Source organism: Lepus europaeus, chromosome 16 (assembly GCF_033115175.1).
Source record: "Lepus europaeus isolate LE1 chromosome 16, mLepTim1.pri, whole genome shotgun sequence".
NCBI classification, from domain to species: Eukaryota; Metazoa; Chordata; class Mammalia; order Lagomorpha; family Leporidae; genus Lepus; species Lepus europaeus.
Window position 1 is genome coordinate 20,302,184 of NC_084842.1, and position 20,213 is coordinate 20,322,396.

At 39.8% G+C, this 20,213-nt stretch overlaps 1 protein-coding gene and 1 pseudogene across 1 annotated transcript in view; both read right to left on the minus strand.

Annotated features, from left to right (window-relative positions):
* Positions 1–20,213, minus strand: part of MTMR7 (myotubularin related protein 7) — a 97,521-nt gene that overhangs the window by 58,637 nt on the left and 18,671 nt on the right. Inside the window, exons 4-6 of the mRNA XM_062213134.1 lie at positions 18,688–18,810; positions 17,097–17,259; positions 4,577–4,734 (exon numbers count right to left, since the gene is read on the minus strand). Coding sequence (XP_062069118.1) covers positions 4,577–4,734; positions 17,097–17,259; positions 18,688–18,810 — 444 coding nt within the window. The remainder of the gene's footprint in view (positions 1–4,576; positions 4,735–17,096; positions 17,260–18,687; positions 18,811–20,213) is intronic.
* Positions 19,272–19,371, minus strand: LOC133775530 (U2 spliceosomal RNA; annotated as a pseudogene).

The following is a 20,213-nucleotide window of genomic DNA, read 5'->3' on the forward strand; positions in this document are numbered from 1 at the left end:
TTTTGACCTAGGGATGGATACTAATTATTTTATTTAAATAAAAACAATTTCAAATGTTAGGTATAAAAGGAAATCTTAAAGTGTTAGACTACCATAAGCAAAGATCTTTTATTGAGATAATAGTAATTATGACAATAACAATTAGACCAACCAATACCACACAAAGAGAAAATGGGAAAGGAGAATGCTGTGGCATAGCAGGTTAAGCTGCCCCTTGGGACACCACATCCCATCGTGTCGTACCTGGCTTGGTGTTGCCTTTGCTTTTGATCCAGGTTCCTGCTAATTCACACCCTGGGAAGGAACAGGTGATGATTCAAGTACTTAGGTCCCTGCCTCCCGCATGGGAGATCCAGATGGAGTTCCTGCTCCGGGCTTCAGCCTGGCCCAGTCCTGGCTGTTGTTGGCTTTGGAGGAGTGAACCAATTGTGAAGATCACAATTTGTTGTTGCTTCGCCTTTCAAATAAAATTAAATAAACATAAAAGAAAAGAAAATGGTAGAAATGGTTCTGGAGCCTAAATGTTTTACTCTGTGTCTGAGGTCATTTTTACCATGGACAACAGTTTTTTCTTCATCACATGGTACCACCTGATAACCAACTTTTAAGTATTTATGAAAAAAGATAACTTAAAAAAAAGAATGGAAGAGAAAGAAACTTTTCAATCAAGAGTTAAAATCAAAAGGAAAGAAGTAGGAGATAACCCTCTCAAGAGACTACTACTCAGAAACTTTCTGAAATAACACAATCTTCACTCTCTTTTTAAACTGGTAACAAATAAGGTTACATCATCTTTCTCCTATTTCACTTCATTTTGAAACTTGAAAATTCCCAGGTTTTTACACTTTGTCTTTCAACATAGCTTGTTGATTGCTTACTGGTTTTGCCATTGTTGCTTCTGAAAAGAAATGACGAAGAACTCATGTTTGGCTGACTGTATATTGCCAGACATAAGAGACTGAACATGAATTACATTTGTGGGGCTAATTCTAGAAGGACATCTCAACAAAACTAAAAGGAATCTGTAGTTTCTAAGAAAATATTATCCCACAAGATTTATCTTGGCCTCATCTTCTTCCTTGCCCAAGGATGTGAATCTTTACATGAATGGAAGGGGAGAGGGAGCGGGAGGGGGGATGTGTCAATATCCTTTTCTTCACTAGATCTGGACTTTCCCTTCCTTTCATTTCAAGGCTAAAAGTTCCCTGTAAAAGTTGACTTCATCCTGAGAACAAACTGGTCTGAGTGTATTATAACGATTATGTAAGGCTGTGGTTGTGACATTTACAAAGATTCAGTATCATAGAGTACTCATTCCTTCCCAACTAATATAGAATATTCAAGATATTCAGACAAATGGTGTGGAAGAATCTGGACTACAGGATATTAAGCTTTTTTATAAGGCTCAACTACTCATACTTCGGTAAAAAGTGAAATCTACTTAGTGACAAATTGGGACAGAGTTTAGTAAACAACTAGTTTTTTTTTTTTTAATATGCTAAAATGAGTTACCCTTTTGCAAACTCCTGATTTCTTTGGGGGAATTGTCTCCATAAGCTTTTAGCAAAGCATCAATGATTTCATCATCCTTCCATCCAAGTTTCGCCATTCATGTGACATTTGTTCTTGCTTCAATTTTAGAATTCATGTTGCTGTGATAGGGACACTTTTCAAATTGATGTTAGTGCCCCAAACTAGATCCTATTCAAGCATGTTATAACAAAATAGTATGAGTTTATTTTGGTATAGAAAATTTTGAAATATACACACAATTTTCTTATAATGCATATTTTACATGAAGTTTTTTGAAAAGGTCTCATTTTAAAATTATCCTACATATAATAATTTAGGGCATAATTGATGTATTCTTTTCATTATTTTCAAATATTCTTTTTTATTGTGAGTCTTTAAGTTTTGAATTCTATAATTAATGACTTTATTTCTACTATTTGTTTCTCTTGGTAAGAATTTGCTTGACACAGTTCGATTTAACTGTTTTCAAACTTCCTCTCTGAGTTGAGGATGTCTATTTTTTATCCAGAAGCTCTTTAAAGTCCCCTCATGTAATGTAAAACTTGGAACTGTAAAGAGAAAACAGCTAATCAATAATAAGAATGGGAAATGTTTCATATACCTATGTCAAAATCCGAGTAAAAGAATCAACATAGGAAAAAGAATCTTAATTTAGATTCAGAATTTTTTAGACCCAAGTAATAGAGAATACACATTTTTCCAGGCTCAAAATACATATAAAATTGACCGAGTACTGTATGTTTTATGAAGCATAAATCTTTAAAAAAAATCCCTCAAATTCTAACTGCAGACCACATGCACTGACTGTAATAGAAGGGAATAGAAATTAACAATTAAGTACTGAACAAAACCAAAAGTATCAATGCCCTACTCCTTTGAAATTGTTTTTTATTGTTTCTTTTTTATGCTCTATATTACCTTTGACAGTGAGAGAAAACATGTTTGTCTTTCTGACTCATTTCACTTAGCACTGAAATCTTAAGAGCAATTTTAGTCCTTTATGCCTTTGGACAGACTCTAGGAATTTCTTGTTAGAAAATAATTTAAGGATCAGTGCTGTGATGTAGTGGGTAAAGCTGTGCCTGTAGCACTGGATCCCATATGGGCACCAGTTTGAGACCCAGCTATTCCACTTCCCATTGAGCTCCCTGCTGATGTACCTGGGAAAGCAGTAGAAGATGGCCCAAATCTTTGGGCCCCTACGCCCACGTGGAAGACCCACATGAAGCTCCTGGCTCCTGGCTTCAGCCTAGCCCAGCCCTGACCATCACAGCCATTTAGGGAGTGAACCAGAGGATGAAAGATCCCTCTCTCATTCTCTCCCTCTCTGCTTCTCTTTAACACTTTCAAGTACATAAATCTCTTTTTTTTTCCCAAGGAAAATAATTTAAATTGCAGAAATTATAAGCATAAAGAGATTATATCCAGATTATATATATGGCAAAAGAAAAAAGAAAATAAAATCAAGGAACCCAAATGTATAATGTGTAGGGAAATACTTAATAACATTATGCTATATTCATTTGATGGACTGTTACAGTGATTTCATTGATATGAATACTATGGAGCAATGCAGAAAATCACTGAAATCAAGTAAAAAAAATTAGGGATTCAAAATATTCATATTTGACCAGACATGATCAATTAACAGGAGATAGGTTAACAAATGGCCAATAGACATGAAAAGTTTACAACTTTAACAAATCAAGACATGCAGACTAAATTAAAATGACAAACTCTCCTATCATCTAAAAAAAAAAAGTCAAGAGACTTTTAAAGAATTAAAAATTCTTTACCAGCAAGGGTATAATGAATCAAGTATTCACAATTGCTGAGTTCCTTTCGATCATATATACAAAAATTTCTGTCCATTTTTTGACATAAAACTCCACCTTTAGGAATCTATCTTTTAAAAATACTAAAGTGTGGGCAAAGGCACAACTACCATGATGTTCTCACTACACTAAATTAGCAACACATAATGATCAACTAAACATCTAAAAATTGAAGAGTAGATAGAATTTGATGTAGACCATATAATCCTAGATAATGTTTTAAAAAGACATTACAAAATATACTTATTGACATGAAAATATGTGAAGGAAAGTGGGACACAAAGCATATGTAATATAACTCCATTTTTGTTATACATGTGTATGTATGTATGTATCTACACCAAATTAACATAAACATTAAAATCCTATAAGAGCACAGAAAAACATTAATAGTGTGTATTTCTGATGATGACATTATTAGGTGATTTTTAATTTTTTTTGTTCTATATTTTCCAGTCTTTAACAATGACTATCTATTATTTATATATGAAAAATATTATCAAACTATACAGATTAGGAAATAAATGAAAGAAATTAGAAAACAGAAGGGTACTATAGCAATGGGATGTGGTTTTGGTTTTGTGTTTCTTTTGCAAATTCTCTGGAATGGTCTTGTGTTATTTTTATTACTTAACATTTTAAAAAATTAATAGTGAAACCAACACAAATTTGTAAGCTCATCATTGGAGAAAACATGAGATAATTGCTGCTGCTCCTGCTTCCCTTCCTCTCCTCGGTCTTTCCTGTAAGTGTAGACACATTTCTCTACATCTCTCTGGGGAAGCCTCTTGGTGACCTTGTGTACCAACCAAGAGTTCAGAGAGCAGAGAGGAATTGGTGCCAAAATGCCATTAAAGTCTCTGACTTCTCCACTAGTCACTGGCTGCACTATAAAAAGACGTGATGGGAGAATGAGGCCCTGGGCAGCCCTCCCACCAACTTCCTGGCCACAAGGCCTGCTACTGAGCTTCTTTGGGTTCCCATTTCCTCAACTGTTAGAGGATGCATTTGGAGGGACGGCCTTGAAGGTTCCCTAGTACAAACATTCTGATTGGAGCTGCGGGCAGGAAAGAAAGGGAGACTTGGAAATCCACACATTTACATTTACAAAGAGCTGTAAAATCGAAGAGAGATAAACATCATGCTAAACTATCTGAAATCACAATTACATATGGATTCAGTATTTGATTTAAAGTGCCTCCACTCACTCTGTAGTCCCTATTCACGTCGCTGAGCTGCCAGTAGTCATTAGGGAGGCCCATTCGCTTGTATTCTTCACCAAGATCAACCAGCATCCAGCCTTGTTCCCTTTCTTCTTTATCCAGCTTGGGGTTGAAGGAAAAGCAGTACAGCTCCTCATATTTCACTGCAAGAAAAGGGAACACAAAGCCAAATCAAACTAAGTCAAAGCCAGAGCCAATTCTGCCCAAAGCATTGTCCCTGCTGGAGTATACAGAAAAGCCATCCCTGTCTCTGTAGACAGGGCACCCACCTCCTCTCAACAAAGAAAAGATGACCCTGGGGCATCTGGATTCTACTGTAACAACATCTTTCCCTCCAAGAAACATGGTTTCTATTTTTATCTTTCAGTTGCTTTAGTTGTAGTTCTGAAATTTATATTTAAATAAAAGTTTTCTTAAAAAATAAAAACATAAAAAAGCAAATATATTTTCCAGATCCATAAGATATGAAGCTTAAACATTAACTAAGGAGACATATATATATATATATACACATATATATATGTATGTATGTGTATGTATATATATATATATGTATATATGTGTGTATATGTATATATATATATATATAATTATACATCAAGTACTAATGTTTTAAATGTATATTAAGCTTGATTTTGGGATGACCTTTTAGAGGCAGACAAAGGTCCAGAGCACGTCTATATTTTGATGCTCTCAATGTTAAAGAAGAAACAATAAAACAATTGGAAAGGTTGGGGACTATATTAAATTTTTGCACTGAAAACATCTGAACCATTAACAACTACATAAACACCAAAACTGTGCTGCTCACAAGATAAGAAGCTGTATCCGATTATGAAATAGTATCAATTCATAGTACATAGTACCCTACTCATGGGGTACAAGTTGAAGGCTGTATTATGAAAACCTTCTTTCAACTATGTCAGGGTATCTGTCCCTTTTTAAAAGATTTACTTATTTATTTGAAAGGCAGAGTTACAGAGAGGCAGAGGCAGAGAAAGGTAGAGAGAGAGATCTTCCATTTACCAGTTCATTTCCCAAGTGGCTGCAAAGACTAGGGCTGGGCCAGGTGGAAGCCAGGAGCTTCTTCTGGGTCTCTCACATGGATGCCCAGTGGCCAGAGGCTTGGATCATCATCTTCTGCTTTCCCAGGCACATTAGCAGAGAGATGGATTGGAAGTGGAGCAGCTGAGACTCGAACTGGCGCCCCTTATGGGATGCCGGTGCTAGATGCAGAGGTTTAACCTGCTGCAGCACAGTACTGGCCATTGATATCCGTAACTTTACATATTACCTCTAATGTTTGTGAGGCCAAGTCCAGTCACCCCATTATATCCCTTTCACCAAGAAAATCTTGCACGTAAGGGAAGTATCTAGACCAGCAATGTCCAATAGAAATATAATGTAAGTCAAATGGTATACAAACAAAATTAATAATATATTTTATAGAACCTAATATATCTAAAACATTATCAGTTGTATCTGCACATAATACAAAACTCATTAATCCATACTTTATACATTTTCTTTTGCACTGGCTTTGAAACCCTACGTGCATTTTGCCCTTAGTGGTACAGCTCCGTCTGGAGTAGGCATGCTTCCAGCATTATAGCCGAATCAGACCATAAATGAAGCTGAGAGCCACTCTGAGCTGCCCCAGATTCTTTTCCACACTGCTTCTCTAGACTAGACCCTTCTCTCCTATTCCTTTTGTCTTTTGTTCCATTCTCCTATCATTCCTGTCTATGTCCAACAGGTTTCTTTCTCCTCATAGCTTTCTTAGATCCTTCCATTTACTGCTTAGGCCACTGATGGCCCTCAGTGTGGACTATTTCATGCCTCTAAACCTATCTGGAAGCCCTGTAAAGGATCTCACTATCAGCAAGAGGCTACAGTACCACAGACAGCCTGGGACAAATACTCAGTTTCAGGCTTGTTTTGTTGCTATTAAGATGACTCATCTCTACGGAAGAAGATAGATAAGGGCCACAGTTTAAGCACCAGATTTTTTTTTTTCATTAGAAACGTTCTCTTTCTTGTGAATCAGAAGGAACATGACTGTGGAGTTATCAGTAAGATAAATTACGTTCTTTTCTGGTTTTTGCTAATGTCCTATTTCTGAACTTCAAAACCTATAATACTGATTGCTCAAAACTTTTTTCTTTTATTACTTGAGAGACAGAGAGACAGAGTAAGCTCCCATCCCCTGGTTCACTCCTCAAATGCATTCAATGGCTATGAAACTGGGAGCCAGGAACCCCATGCACATCTCCTATATGGACAGCAGGAACTCAGTTACTTCAGTGTGTCTCACAGGGTCTATACTGGTGCAAAGCTGGAGTCAGAAGCCAGAATTGGGTCTCAAGCCCAGGCACTCAGATAAGGGACACAAGCATCTTAATGGCTAAGCTAGATGGCTGCTCCCAGAATACTGACTATTTGAATGAATAAGAAACAACACACATATAGGTGCATGTGCACACAAACAAAGCAGATGTTCTCAGTCAAAACAATTTCCTGTAATCTCAGCTAATTGAGCAGACAGCATATAAAATTGAGATTCAGTTCTGGGAACAGTTGGCTCAACACTGACACAGCTTTTCCATCTCTGAGTACCATTTTCATGACTCAGGCTTCTGCTACGATAATGTAAACCGCAAACACAATTTGTTAAAGATGCCAAAAGAATCTCTTGAGAAAGCCTCAACTCTTCATTGAGAGAATGGTGAATGAATATGGTTAATAATGGCAGCTGGATTCCTTTTGTTAAATATTAACAACCAGCATTAAAAGTTGAAGAAGAAAAATGCTCTACGACTCCTGAGTTTTCTGAGAACTGGTGCCTGTTTCCATTGGGAAGAGGTAAAGGAAATGCATATAAACTAAAGCAAGAATAGCTTTAAAAATACATTTGGGGGGCAGGTGCCATGGCATAGCAGGTGAAGCCGCTGCCTGCAGTGTTGGCATCCCATGTGGGTGCCAGTTCAAGTCCCGGCTTCTTCACGTTCGATCCAGCTCTCTGCTATGGCATGGGAAAGCAGTGGAAGATGGACCAAGTCCTTGGGCCCCTGTACCCACATGGGAGACCCGGTTTTGGCTCCTGGCTTTGGATAGGCACAGCTCCAGCTGCTGCAGCCAATTGGGGAGTGAATCAGAGGACCGAAGACCTCTCTCTCTCTGCCTCTCCTTCTCTCTGTGTAACTCTGACTTTCAAATAAATAGATCCTCATAAAAATACATTTTGGGGGGCTGGCGCTGTGGCGCAGTGGGTTAAAGCCCTGGCCTGAAGTGCCAGCATCCCATATGGGCACTGGTTCTAGTCCCAGATGGGAAAGCAGTGGAAGATGTCCCAAGTCCTTGGGCCCCTGCACCCACGTGGGAGATCCACAAGAAGATCCTGGCTCCGGGCTTCGGATCATCGGCACAGCTCCGGCCGTTGTGGCCATCTATGTAACTCTGTCTTTCTCTCTCTGTGTTTCAAATAAAATAAAATAAAATCTTTAAAAAAATACATTTGGGGTGGGTGCTGTGGCATAGCAGGTTAGGCTGCTACTTGAGATATCTACAACCCATATGAAAGAACCAGTAGATAAGCCGGCACCGCGGCTCACTAGGCTAATCCTCCACCTGCGGTGCCAGTACACCGGGTTCTAGTCCCAGTTGCTCCAGATTCTGTCCTGGTTGCTCCTCTTCCAGTCCAGCTCTCCGCTATGGCCTGGGAAGGCAGTGGAGGATGGCCCATGTCCTTGGGCCCTGCACCTGCATGGGAGACTAGGAGGAAGAACCTGGCTCCTGGCTTCAGATCGGCACAGGCGCTGGCCACAGTGCACCTGCCATAGCGGCCATTTGGGGGGTGAACCAATGGAAAAGGAAGACCTTTCTCTCTGTCTCTGACTCTGTCTCACTGTCTAACTCTGCCTGTCAAAATAAATAAATAACAACAACAACAACAACAACAAAAAGAACCAGTTGAAGTCCCAGTTTCTCTGGTTTCACTCCTGCTTCCTGCTAATGCAACAGAGTACAGCGAATGATAGCTCAAATATTTGAGTCTTATCACTCACATGAAAGACCCAGATGGAGCCCCTAAATCCTGGCTTTGGCCTGGCCCAGTTTCAGCTATTGTGGACATTTAGGGAGTCAACCAGTGGATGGAACATTTTTCAATCTCTCTTTCTCTTTTCTACTTCCTTCTTTCCCTACCTCCCTCTACTCCGTCTTTCAAATAAATAGATATTTTTTAAAAATTCATTAAGAGGGGATGGTGGGGCCGGCCCTGGGGCACAGCAGGTTAACACCCTGGCCTGAATCGCTGGCATCCCATATGGGCGCTGGTTCTAGTCTCGGGTGCTTCTCTTCCGATCCAGCTCTCTGGTATGGCCTGGGAAAGCAGTAGAAGATGGCCCAGGTCCTTGGGCCCCTGCACCCGCATGGGAGACCCAGAAGAAGCTCCTGGCTTCGGATCCGCGCAGCTCTGGCTGATGCGGCCAATTGGGGAGTGAACCAGCATATGGAAGACCTCTCTCTCTCTCTCTGCTTCTCCCCTCTCTGTTTAACTCTGTCTTTCGAATAAATAAAATAAATCTTTTTTAAAAAAAGAGGGAATGGCATTGTGGTATAGTAGGTTAAATTTCCACTTGTGGTGCCGGCATCCCATATGGGTGCCGGTTCGAGTCCCAGCTGCTCCACTTTCCATCCAGCTTCCTAATAATGGTCTAGGAAAGTAGTAGAAGATGGCCCAAGTGCTTGGACCCCTGCACCCACATGGGAGACCTGGAAGAAGATCCTGGCTCCTGGCTTTGTATTGGCCCAGCCCTAGTCATTGTGGCCACTTGAGGAGTGAACCAGTGGATGGAAGACCTCCCTCCCTCCTTCCCTCTCTCTAACTTTGCCTCTCAAATAAATAAATAAATCTTTAGAAAAATAAAAATAAAAATCCATTAATAAAATGTCTCTTGAGTGGAGAGACATTAGCATAGGTTGTCACTGTAATTGAAATTTTTCCTTTCTGGTTTTTTTTTTTTAGTTTTTTTTTTTTTTTTGACAGGCAGAGTTAGTGAGAGAGAGAGAGACAGAAAGAAAGGTCTTCCTCTCCGTTGGTTCACCCCCCAAATGGCCACTACGGCCGGTGCTGCACTGATCCAAAGCCAGGAGCCGGGTGCTTCCTCCTGGTCTCCCATGTGGGTGCAGGGCCCAAGGACATGGGACATCCTCCACTGCCTTCCCAGGCCACAGTGGAGAGCTGGAATGGAAGAGGAGCAACCAGGACAGAATCCGGCATCCCAACCGGGACTAGAACCCGGTGTGCTGGCGCCGCAGGTGGAGGATTAGCCAAGTGAGCCACGGCGCCATCCCCTTTCCGGTATTTTTAAAAGAAAAGGGTCATTACCCAATCCTCATACCCAACTTCACTAAAATTCTATATAGAAGCAGGAAAACCCATTTCTGTCAACAAAAGTCAGTTTTGTTAATCTAGGCAAGTTATGACCCACATGTTAGCCCAGAAGCAGCCTGGGGACTGTTTACTCTGAGAAATAAGAAAACACCATTAGCATAAGTACATTTTACATAATATTCCCCTCTCCTAATCTTCTGTTTAACTCCCAACTTTTGTACTTTACAAAGAATTTTTAGCAATCAACAAAGACAAAAATAAATCAAGACCAGAAAAATTTGCTTGCAGACTTTTAAAAAACCTATATATTAATAAATTATAGCTGTATATACTGATGGGCTATAAATTGAATTATGACCTTTTTTTTTTAAACAGTTTTTTTATTTTTATTTATTTATTTATTTTGACAGGCAGAGTGGACAGTGAGAGAGAGAGAGACAGAGAGAAAGATCTTCCTTTGCCGTTGGTTCACCCTCCAATGGCCGCCGCGGTAGGCACGCTGCGGCCAGCACACCGCGCTGTTCCGATGGCAGGAGCCAGGTGCTTCTCCTGGTCTCCCATGGGGTGCAGGGCCCAAGCACTTGGGCCATCCTCCACTGCACTCCTGGCCACTGCAGAGAGCTGGCCTGGAAGAGGGGCAACCGGGACAGAATCCGGCGCCCTGACCGGGACTAGAACCCGGTGTGCCGGCACCGCAAGGCGGAGGATTAGCCTTTTGAGCCGCGGCGCCGGCCGAATTACGACTTTTTAATATGTGCAATGCTTAAGCCATGCTAATTAACAGATCTATCACTTCAAATATTTAACTTTAGTGATGAGAATATTTGAAATTCACTCTCTGATACCAAAATGTTTAACATTCAATTATTAGCTACATTCACCATGCTGTGTAACAGATCTAAAAATAATTATTAATCGTATTCCTACTAACTGAAAGTTTGCATCCTTTGACCCTCATTACCTCAGTCTCCCCCAATGCCCAGTCTCTGGTAACCATTCTTATCTCTGTTTCTATGAGTTCAATTGTTAAAGATTCTACATATAAGTGAGAACACATGATCCTTGTCTGTGTTAGGCTTTTTTCACTTATGCAGCATAAGGTTCTCCAGTTTTTTTTTTTTTTAATTTATTTATTTAGGAGCCAGCACTGTGGCATAGCAGGTAAAGTCACTGCCTCCAGTGCTGGCATCCCATACGGGTGCTGGTTTGAGTCCCGGCTGCTCCACTTTCAATTCAGCTCTCTGCTATGGCCTGGAAAAGCATTGGAAGATGGCCCAAGTCCTTGGGTCCCTGCAACCACTTGCAAGACCCAGAATAGGCTCCTGGCTCCTGATTTTGGATAAGTGCAGTTCCAACCATTGCAGCCAATTGGGGAGTGAACCAACAGATAGAAGACCTCTCTCTCTCTCTGCCTCTCCTCTCTCTGTGCAACTCTGCCTTTCAAACAAAAGATTTTATTCATTTATTTGAAAGGCAGAGTTACAGAGAGAGAGAGACTGGGAGATCTTCGGTCCATTGGTTCACTCCCACAACAGCCAGGAGCCTGGAACTCCATTTGGTTCTCCCATGTGGGTAGCAGGAGCCCAAGGACTTGGGAAATCTATCACTGTTTTCCCAGACCATTAACAGGGAGCTGGACAGGTAGTGGAACATCTGGGCTTTGAACCAGCACCCATAAGTGATGCCAGCATCACAGACTCTCACTTGACCTGCTATGCCCCAATGCTGGTGTTCTCCAATTCTATACATACTGTCACAAATGACAGAATTTCTTCAGTTTTTTAAGACCAAGTGGTATTCCAACATATCTATACCACATTTTTTATCCACATATCTATATCTTGGCCATTATGACTAGAGCTTTAACAGACATACAAGTGCAGATATCTCTTTGACAGGCTGATTTCATATATTTTGAGTTAATATCCAGAATTGGGATAACTGGATCATATGGTAATATAATTTTGAGTTTTCTATAATGGTTCTAATAATTTGCATTTTCACCAACCATGTACATGGGTTTCCTTTTCTCCACATCCTCACCAACTCTTGGTATCTTTTGTCTTTTTAATACTAGCCATTTTAACGAATAGGAAGTGATTGCTCATTATGGCTTTAATTTGCATTTCCCTAATGATAGTAATGTTGAACACTGCTTCATGAATCCATTAGCCATTCTTATCTCTTTTTTATTTTTATTTTTTATTTATTTGAAAAGCAGAGTTACAGAGAGAGGAGAGACAGGGAGCCGGGGGAGGGGGGAAGAGTTATCGTCCTTCCATGGTTCACTTCACTTCCCACATGGTTGCAACGGTTAGGCCTGGGCCAGGCCGAAGCCAGGAGCCAAGAGCTTCTTCCATGTCCCCCACTTGGGTGCAGCACTTGGGACATCTTCCACTGCTTTCACAGGTGCAACAGCAGGGAGTCGGACTGGAAATGGAGCAGCCAGGTCTCGAACCAGTGATCAAGTGGGATGCTGGCATCGTAGGCGGAGGCTTTACCTGCTACACCACAATGAAGGCCCACCATACGTCTTCTTTTCAGAAAGGTCTATTCAGGTCTCTTCTCTATTTATTAAAGTGTATCATTTGCTTTCTTTGCATAGTGTTGTCTAAGTTCCTAATACATTTTATACTAAAATCAAAAGTACTTTTAAAATGAAAAGAACAAACATGAATCAGCATGAGGAAGATGTGAGGACCGGGTAAGAGTAGGGAAAAGTCACTCGCTGTCCTCAGAAGTACTCAGAAATCAAAGTAACTACTGAAAGTTAAACTCTTCCCAACATTCTGCTCGATTCAGGGAACTCAAAATAAATGTAGTTCTAAAACCATTTAGTGAGGAGTGAGAGGACAACACAGGCATTACTGGATTCTGGATCATTTAAAATGAAAATAATGAGGGTGTCTCACTTTTGCTGTCTATTTTAAACAAGTATTTGAATTAAAAATAAAGACTATTAAAATCAACATGGTGGAAAGTGTATACGTGGGAGCCAGTGGGATGCCATCTGCAGTGCCAGCATCCCATGTGGGCACCAGTTCAAATTCTGCTTGCTCCACTTCTGATCCAGCTCTCTGCTATGGCCTGGGAGAGCAGTAGAGGATGGCCCAAGTCCTTGGGCCTCTGCACCTGCATGGGAGGCACAGAATAAGCTCCTGGCTTCAGATCGGCGCAGCTCCGGCTGTTGTGTTCATTTGGGGAGTGAACCAGTGGATGGAAAACCTCTCTCTCTCTCTCTCTCTCTCTCTCTCTCTCTCTCTCTCTGACTCTCTGTAACTCTTCATTTCAAATAAATAAATCAAACTTTTTAAAAAAAGAAATGGGCGTAAGATCAGATTAGCACCATCAATAACAAAGAAAGTATCACTAAAAATTTATTAAACACAAACTCATTAATTTCAACTTAAGCAATTTTAAAATCAAGAAATTTTTAAAAATCATAATAAATATGCAGAAGAAAAGATAAACACACAGGATCTCACTGATATGTGCAATCTAAAAATTTTGATCTCATAGAAGTTGAGACAACAACTGTGGTTAGCACACTCTGGGGAGAGGAGAGGAGAGGAGAGGAATGGATGAGGAAAAATTACTGAACAGTAAGTTACAGTTAGATAGAGAAGAAATTCCAGTGTTCTGCATAGTATGTTGACTATAGAAAATGATAATATATTGCATATTTTTCTAGGAAGGAAAAAAGGGCTTAGAAGAAAGAATTCTCAATGATCCCACCATAAAGAGATAACCAACATTTGAAGAGATAGATATGTTTATCATGAGTGGAACTCTCCATGATGTATACATGTATCAAAACATCACCTGGTCCCCCATAAATATGGACAATTTTTATGTACCAGTTAAAAATTTAAGTGTGCAGAAAAACCAGACTCTAGAATTAACTGGAAAAAACTGTAGTTTAGTAAAAAAGTAAAATTAAACAAAATAAATTATTTAGATTTTAAAAGACTCACAAATGCTAAAGAAGGAAAGATAACTGATAGCAAAATAAACAGCAAGAGACAAATTAGAGGGAGGAGAAAAGAGAGAACAGGGGAAAAGTAGAAGCTTGCAAGGATCTTTTAATCAAAAAATTTTATGCCCTTATTTGTATACTGGATCTGTGGATTTAACTTATTTTCTCATTTGGGCCTTAATCTTTCTTTTTAACTAAAGTTATTTCTTCACTAGGAATTAGAGAGCTTGCTGACTTTGTCCACATTATTATTATTATTATTTTTTACTGGGACCTATTGGTGTCCACAATCAAATTCTTCCCAACTTTTGTTCATACAAAAGGCAAGCCAATACAATCTCTCCAGATATTCACCTACATCGTACATTCAGAAGAGAGCATACTGAGGATTCTGAAAACATCTCCCACAAAGGCCTTGAATTAAATGAACTCCCAAGTATTTCTATTTTTTAAAACAAATGTTTGTCCTCCATAGGACCTTGCAGTAAGCTGTGTCCATAAGGGGAGCTGAAAATGTGTGGTTCTTGAGTAACCAGAGAGCTATACCATGCCCCTAGAATCCCAAATAATTCTAGAATTCAAAGTATGCTTTCCCACTGGCCATTCATATTCATTCATTCATTCATTCTCTCTCTCTCTCTCTCTCTCTCTCTCTCTCTCTCTCTCTCTCTCTCTCACACACACACACACACACACACACACACCCCTATCCTGATATATCTGGAAAAGGGCGAATGTGTATTATGCACCCCATCCATAGATGATCCTAATAAGCCACCCCTAACCCCAGTTGAGAGCCACTGTCTCATGTCAGATTCCACCATTCCCAGTCTGCATCCAGATTCAAATCCCTTCAGCATTAAGGTGTGAAACTGCGTAAGTTGTATTTCATCTTCCCACACTTATTAAAGCACTATTTCTCATGTTGCTGGCATTTCTTTCTTTCTTTCTTTCTTTTTTTTAGGATTTATTTATTCGAGAGGCAGAGTTATAGAGAGGGAGATAGAGGTCTTCCATCTGCTGGTTCACTCCTCAAGTGGCCACAATGGCCAGGGCTGGGTCAGACCGGAGCCAGGAACTAGGCGCTTCCTCCAAGTCTCCCATGTGGGTGCAAGGGCCCAAGCATTTGGGCCATCTTCTACTGCAATCCGAGGCCATAGTTGGATTGGAAGAGGAGCAGCCAGGACATGATCCTGCACCTATATGGTATGCCGGCACTGTAGGCTGAGGCTTAACCTACTTGCCACTGCTCCAGCCCCATAGCTGGTATTTCTAATGCCAATATTTCAAAAATATGGGTTACTCCTTTTAAATCCTCTCCAATGCTGGCTTTAATTTAATCAATTACTATGATTTCCTTTTTTTGAAAAATAGACAGTCAGGTCTCTGACTACATCTCATAACTCCCCAAACGTCATCTTTTAAGAGAATGTCTATATATTTAAAAGCAGGGGGATCCAGCAGTTTTCCTCCCTGAGGTTCCTTGTATGGGAGTCTTGGAGCTTGCTGTTTCAGGCCAGGGCCCTCACTGCCTCTGTGACTGATTCTTCAAGCTGCTCTGGCCTTTCCCAGTTCTCTGGGTTATTCCTAAATCCCATTAATCCGGTAAGAGCACATTTATTACCCAGTACATCCATTAATCAGTGACACAGAAACTGCTGGCACACAGTTCTCACAATCTCCACTGTGTGCAACCCAACGTACATCTTCCCAGAACTTCTATTCCAATTATAGTGCACCCTCCAAAGAGTTCAACAGCTTTCTGGCTTACTCTGCAGTCCTTTTCAACAATCTTGCATGAAAAAACCTCAACCAGCTGCCTTTAAAGGGGAACAAAGTCAAGCCCAAATGATCAGATTTTGACAGCTCCCTGGCTTCATTTCCATGAAATAACTATGGCTCTTGGCCATGTACAAATGACATGGTCATACCATAAAAAACTCAACTGAATGCTTGGGGAAGTGTGTCATCAAACTTCTTGTGCCTGGGGCAGCATCTGGGGCAGAAGTTAAGATGTTGCTTGCAATGACTGCATTGCACATCAGAGTAACAGGTTTTGAGTCTTGGCTCTGCTCCCAATTCCAGCTTCCTGCTAATGCAGACCTCGGGAGGCAGAAAGTAATGGTCCAAGTACTTGTGTCAATACCACTCATATGGGGCACCTGTACTGAGTTCCCAGCTCCTGGCTTTGGCCTGCACAGCCCCAGCTGTTGCTGCACTTGGAGAGTGAACCAGCAGACAGAAGACTGATTCTCTTCCTCCCTCCCTCCCTCCCTCTGTGTGTGTGTGTGTGTCTGTCTCTGTTTCTGACTCCCAATTAAAAAGAAAAAGTAAATAAATAAAAATTTAAAAAATCTTTATCTTAAGTCTAAAAGCATTTGGCAAAATAAATATAAGCAAGCACTTAACTTTTCTATAAATGATCTCTTACTACTGCATTCTACTAAGGAACTTGGAAGTATATTTTCTTTAAGCAACTATACCAAAACTCACACAAGCCACACAAAGAGATAAAAAAAAATAATTCTGGGGAAGCAAATGGTAGGCTATAAATTGAAGACCCTCAGTGTGAGGGCTAGAACAAGACAGTAACCGAGAGGGCTTATTTTTCAAATCCAGAAATTCTTCCCACAAATGTTAAGGTGGCTAGGTTTAGGAGAATCTATCTATACCCCAAAGAATCACTGACATGAACAACAGCCTAACTATACTATCCTTGGAAAATATACAAAGCAATGAAGACCAAACCTCGTAAGGACGAAGAAGGGAGAACCATACTAGAACTGTTTGATAACAATATCCCTCACACAAAACAATTTTTCAGTTCTGTCTGAAGCCTCCATCAAGGTCACTCAGTTACCACAGATTTTAAGGTGATTTCCTGAAAGAAAACTATACCATAATCTCCACTGACATAAAAGTGACATTAAGATTCATGAAAGAGGACCACCTAGCAAGTAACAGAGTGGAGACCCTAAAAGACAGGAGACTAGATCAGGGGATCATTCAGACTTCTTGGCTTCAGCTGAAGCCTAGATGACACAATTCCTAAAGCACTATCATTTGCAAGCACCATACACATTCTAGAATATGATTTGTGGGCCCATGTTAAGTGTCAAGTGTCTCTGCCATACCTGGCCTTGCGAGTCGTATCAAAGAGATATACACATCATGGCAATCTCTCTCCTGTGGTATGATGAGCTGTAGGATCTGAAAGTTCTTGCAGCGGATAAGCAGGGGACATCCAGTAGCAGTCGTTGCCTGTTTTTCAATGGTGGAAATCTGACTGTGAAGAATCTAGAATCAAAAGTTAAGTTAAATAAGCTAAGTATGAATAACTCACAGACATAAGAATTGACACAGGTGTCTGGGCCACACACATAGGCAGGAAAACTCCCCAACCTCCAGCTGGTTCAACATCTGTACTCAAATGACAAGAACTGAGATATTCCCAGTAAGGAGTAACTGCCTAATTTATTTTATTTTTCAGTACCAATCTTTGATATCCAGGATAATTACTTTGAAGCAGATTGTTTGTCACAAAAATTTTCACTGGTAGGAGAATATTTTAGTAGTCAAATGTTGAATGCTAAATTTAATAGCTCAAATTAAATAATGTCATCCAAAGTTAGTAAAATATATATCTGCGAATAACAAAAATTAGAGATGCTGCCACTGGGAGGGACCACCATGCTCCTTAATTCCACATGGAATGTTCAAGGTCAATAGAAACTTGGGATTTTTGTTTTCTAAGCTGTTGGTGGTCAAGCAGTCACAGAAGAAGCTTATTTAATTTTTTACTAATGTCATTTTTAGCTGACTTTAGACGCTACAACATGATGTTTTGCTGTATGTACACTATTGATTTCATCAAGCTAATTGATAAATCACCTTGCTTTCCTATCATTTTTATAATGAGACATTCAAAGGTCCCCTTTAAATTATTTTGAAATATACATTGTTGTTGACTACAGTTTACAGTTGCCAGCTGTGCGTTAGATATTCATATCTAGAACTCCGTATCCTTTGATCAACAACTCTCCACCCCCAACCATGCTCCTCTCTAAGGAACAGATGTCTCTGAGAGGCGATCCTAGTCTAACTAGGTTTCAGAGGGATCTCTGCTCAGCTCCCAAGGGCAGCAATTCATTCTTTAAGCTCCTGGCTATGAAGTAGCATCAGCCACCTTCTGCCAAAAAGGTAATGCTGGTCATCAAATAAGGAGAGGGCGAAATCAGGGGTTCTGGTTCTGATCATAATACCATGGTTGAGTTCATTTATAAAGAAATGTCTCATTTCATTATTAAGTAGCAAAAATATCTGATGACACACTCTTCTCTAGCTTTTCTTTTTTCTAATGATCATGCAAGTGAAGATGACATAGTAAAATGAATAACTAAATTATAGCATACAAATAAATAATATTGCAAATATGTATACAGAAATTATTAAATCTCTTCTTCATAGCTGTGACATGAGGCACTTATATTCTCTATTTTGAGGTCTTTCATGATGTTCAAATAATCAATGCTTACAAAGAATGAATAGATAAGTAGCTAAGACCACAGAATAAGGCAAGCCACACATTCCAGAAATAGTCCTCGTAATATACAAATACCTGCAGCCCACCTACCTCATCCTGTGGACAAACACAAAAATGGAGGGTCAAAACTTCTCATTTCAAACAGTGGAAAACATGTAAAGCAAAAAACCAGAAATACATACCCATGTTTCTTTTCTTGTGTCAGGTGCATTTTCTACAAATATGACATGAGTAGCCGTCAAATACAAAGTACCCACGACTGCTTTTTTAGAAGTTACTCGATCTGCCAAGCGGACATTTTCAACCTAGGGAAATCAGTTTGATGGAGAGAGTTAATCGTAAAGCAAATGAACTATTCACAAAAACAAATGCTAAGTAGGTAATCTCTTACTCCAAAACAGATTTTTGAGAATTCCTCCAATAACATAAAACAAAGCATGCCCCTTAGTTGGATCTCAGGATGATTCTCATTATCAAGATAAAAATTGTATCAGTTATTAAAATATGACTTTGAATGTATCACAACAGATTTGTGGAACTTTTTAAGAATAGCTTCTCTGTGTTTTACATAAGTCAGTAACTTTGTTTCACTATAATGACATAAATTTCTAATTCAGGCAGAAAATGTATGCATTAAAATTCTGAGTCTATATACTGTGAAAAAGAAGATAATGTTTTCCTATGCATTTTCTAAGTTGTAGAAATGGTTTCAACACTGCTTCCATAGAGACCAGAAGGAAATACAAATACATATATGGGAGGAAAAAATGGATAAGAGAAATGTATAAAATGAAAATCCACCGAATTTAAGATACTCACATTCATTTATACTACACTTGATCTTAGCCAAAAGGCCGAGAAGTGATATGACGCTCACATCCATTTATGACACCTTTCTAATGAATGAAATTCTCACCACTAAGCTAAAATTTGAACTGTTAGAAGAGGTTCTTGGAGATCATTTTTATCAAGAATTCATCCCCTTTATGCACAGCAATTTCAAGGGTATGTGCACTGGGGTTATCCTAATATGAACAGTAATGAAAGTGACAGGACAATCTTGGCAGGCCAGGTGAAAACTGTAGCATCTAACAGGACACAACCACCATAACCACCTCATGAATATTCCTGTAGTGACCCTGGGACACAGAAATCCTGCTCCTGCCAGGGACCAACCCTCCAAAAGGAAATACTGGCTCAATTCTTATCCTTCAAGGCAAGATGGTTATTTGTGAGACAGCTTAGAGACCAATGCATCGTATTTGATCCATTCTTCAGTCTAATATAGAAGCTGTGGTCCTATGTAGTTTGAGAGCCTTGAATTCTCATCTACTCCCTGGGGAGTAGCAGATCTGGTAACATTTCTCAGGATACTGAGAACAAGCAGCACTCAAGACACTGCATTCTCTCAACTCCTCAGAGCCAAACCAACCTTCTAGAAATAGCTCCCGAGGATCCCATCCCACTTCTTCCTGATTCCCAGAGATCTACAGAGGTAAATAAAAACAGAGATTATCTATGTTTTTTAGTAAAGCAGTTTATTCTGGCATGTTGCAAAATCCCTGAGACTTTGGGACTGTCCATGTATGTTAAAGGTCTGTTCATTCAACCATCATGTCCCTCATTTAACAGCTTAAAGTTTCTTAAAGTAGGAATGCTATATTCTTTCACATGGTTGTCTATCATGGTGCTTCTCTTGTCTTCATGT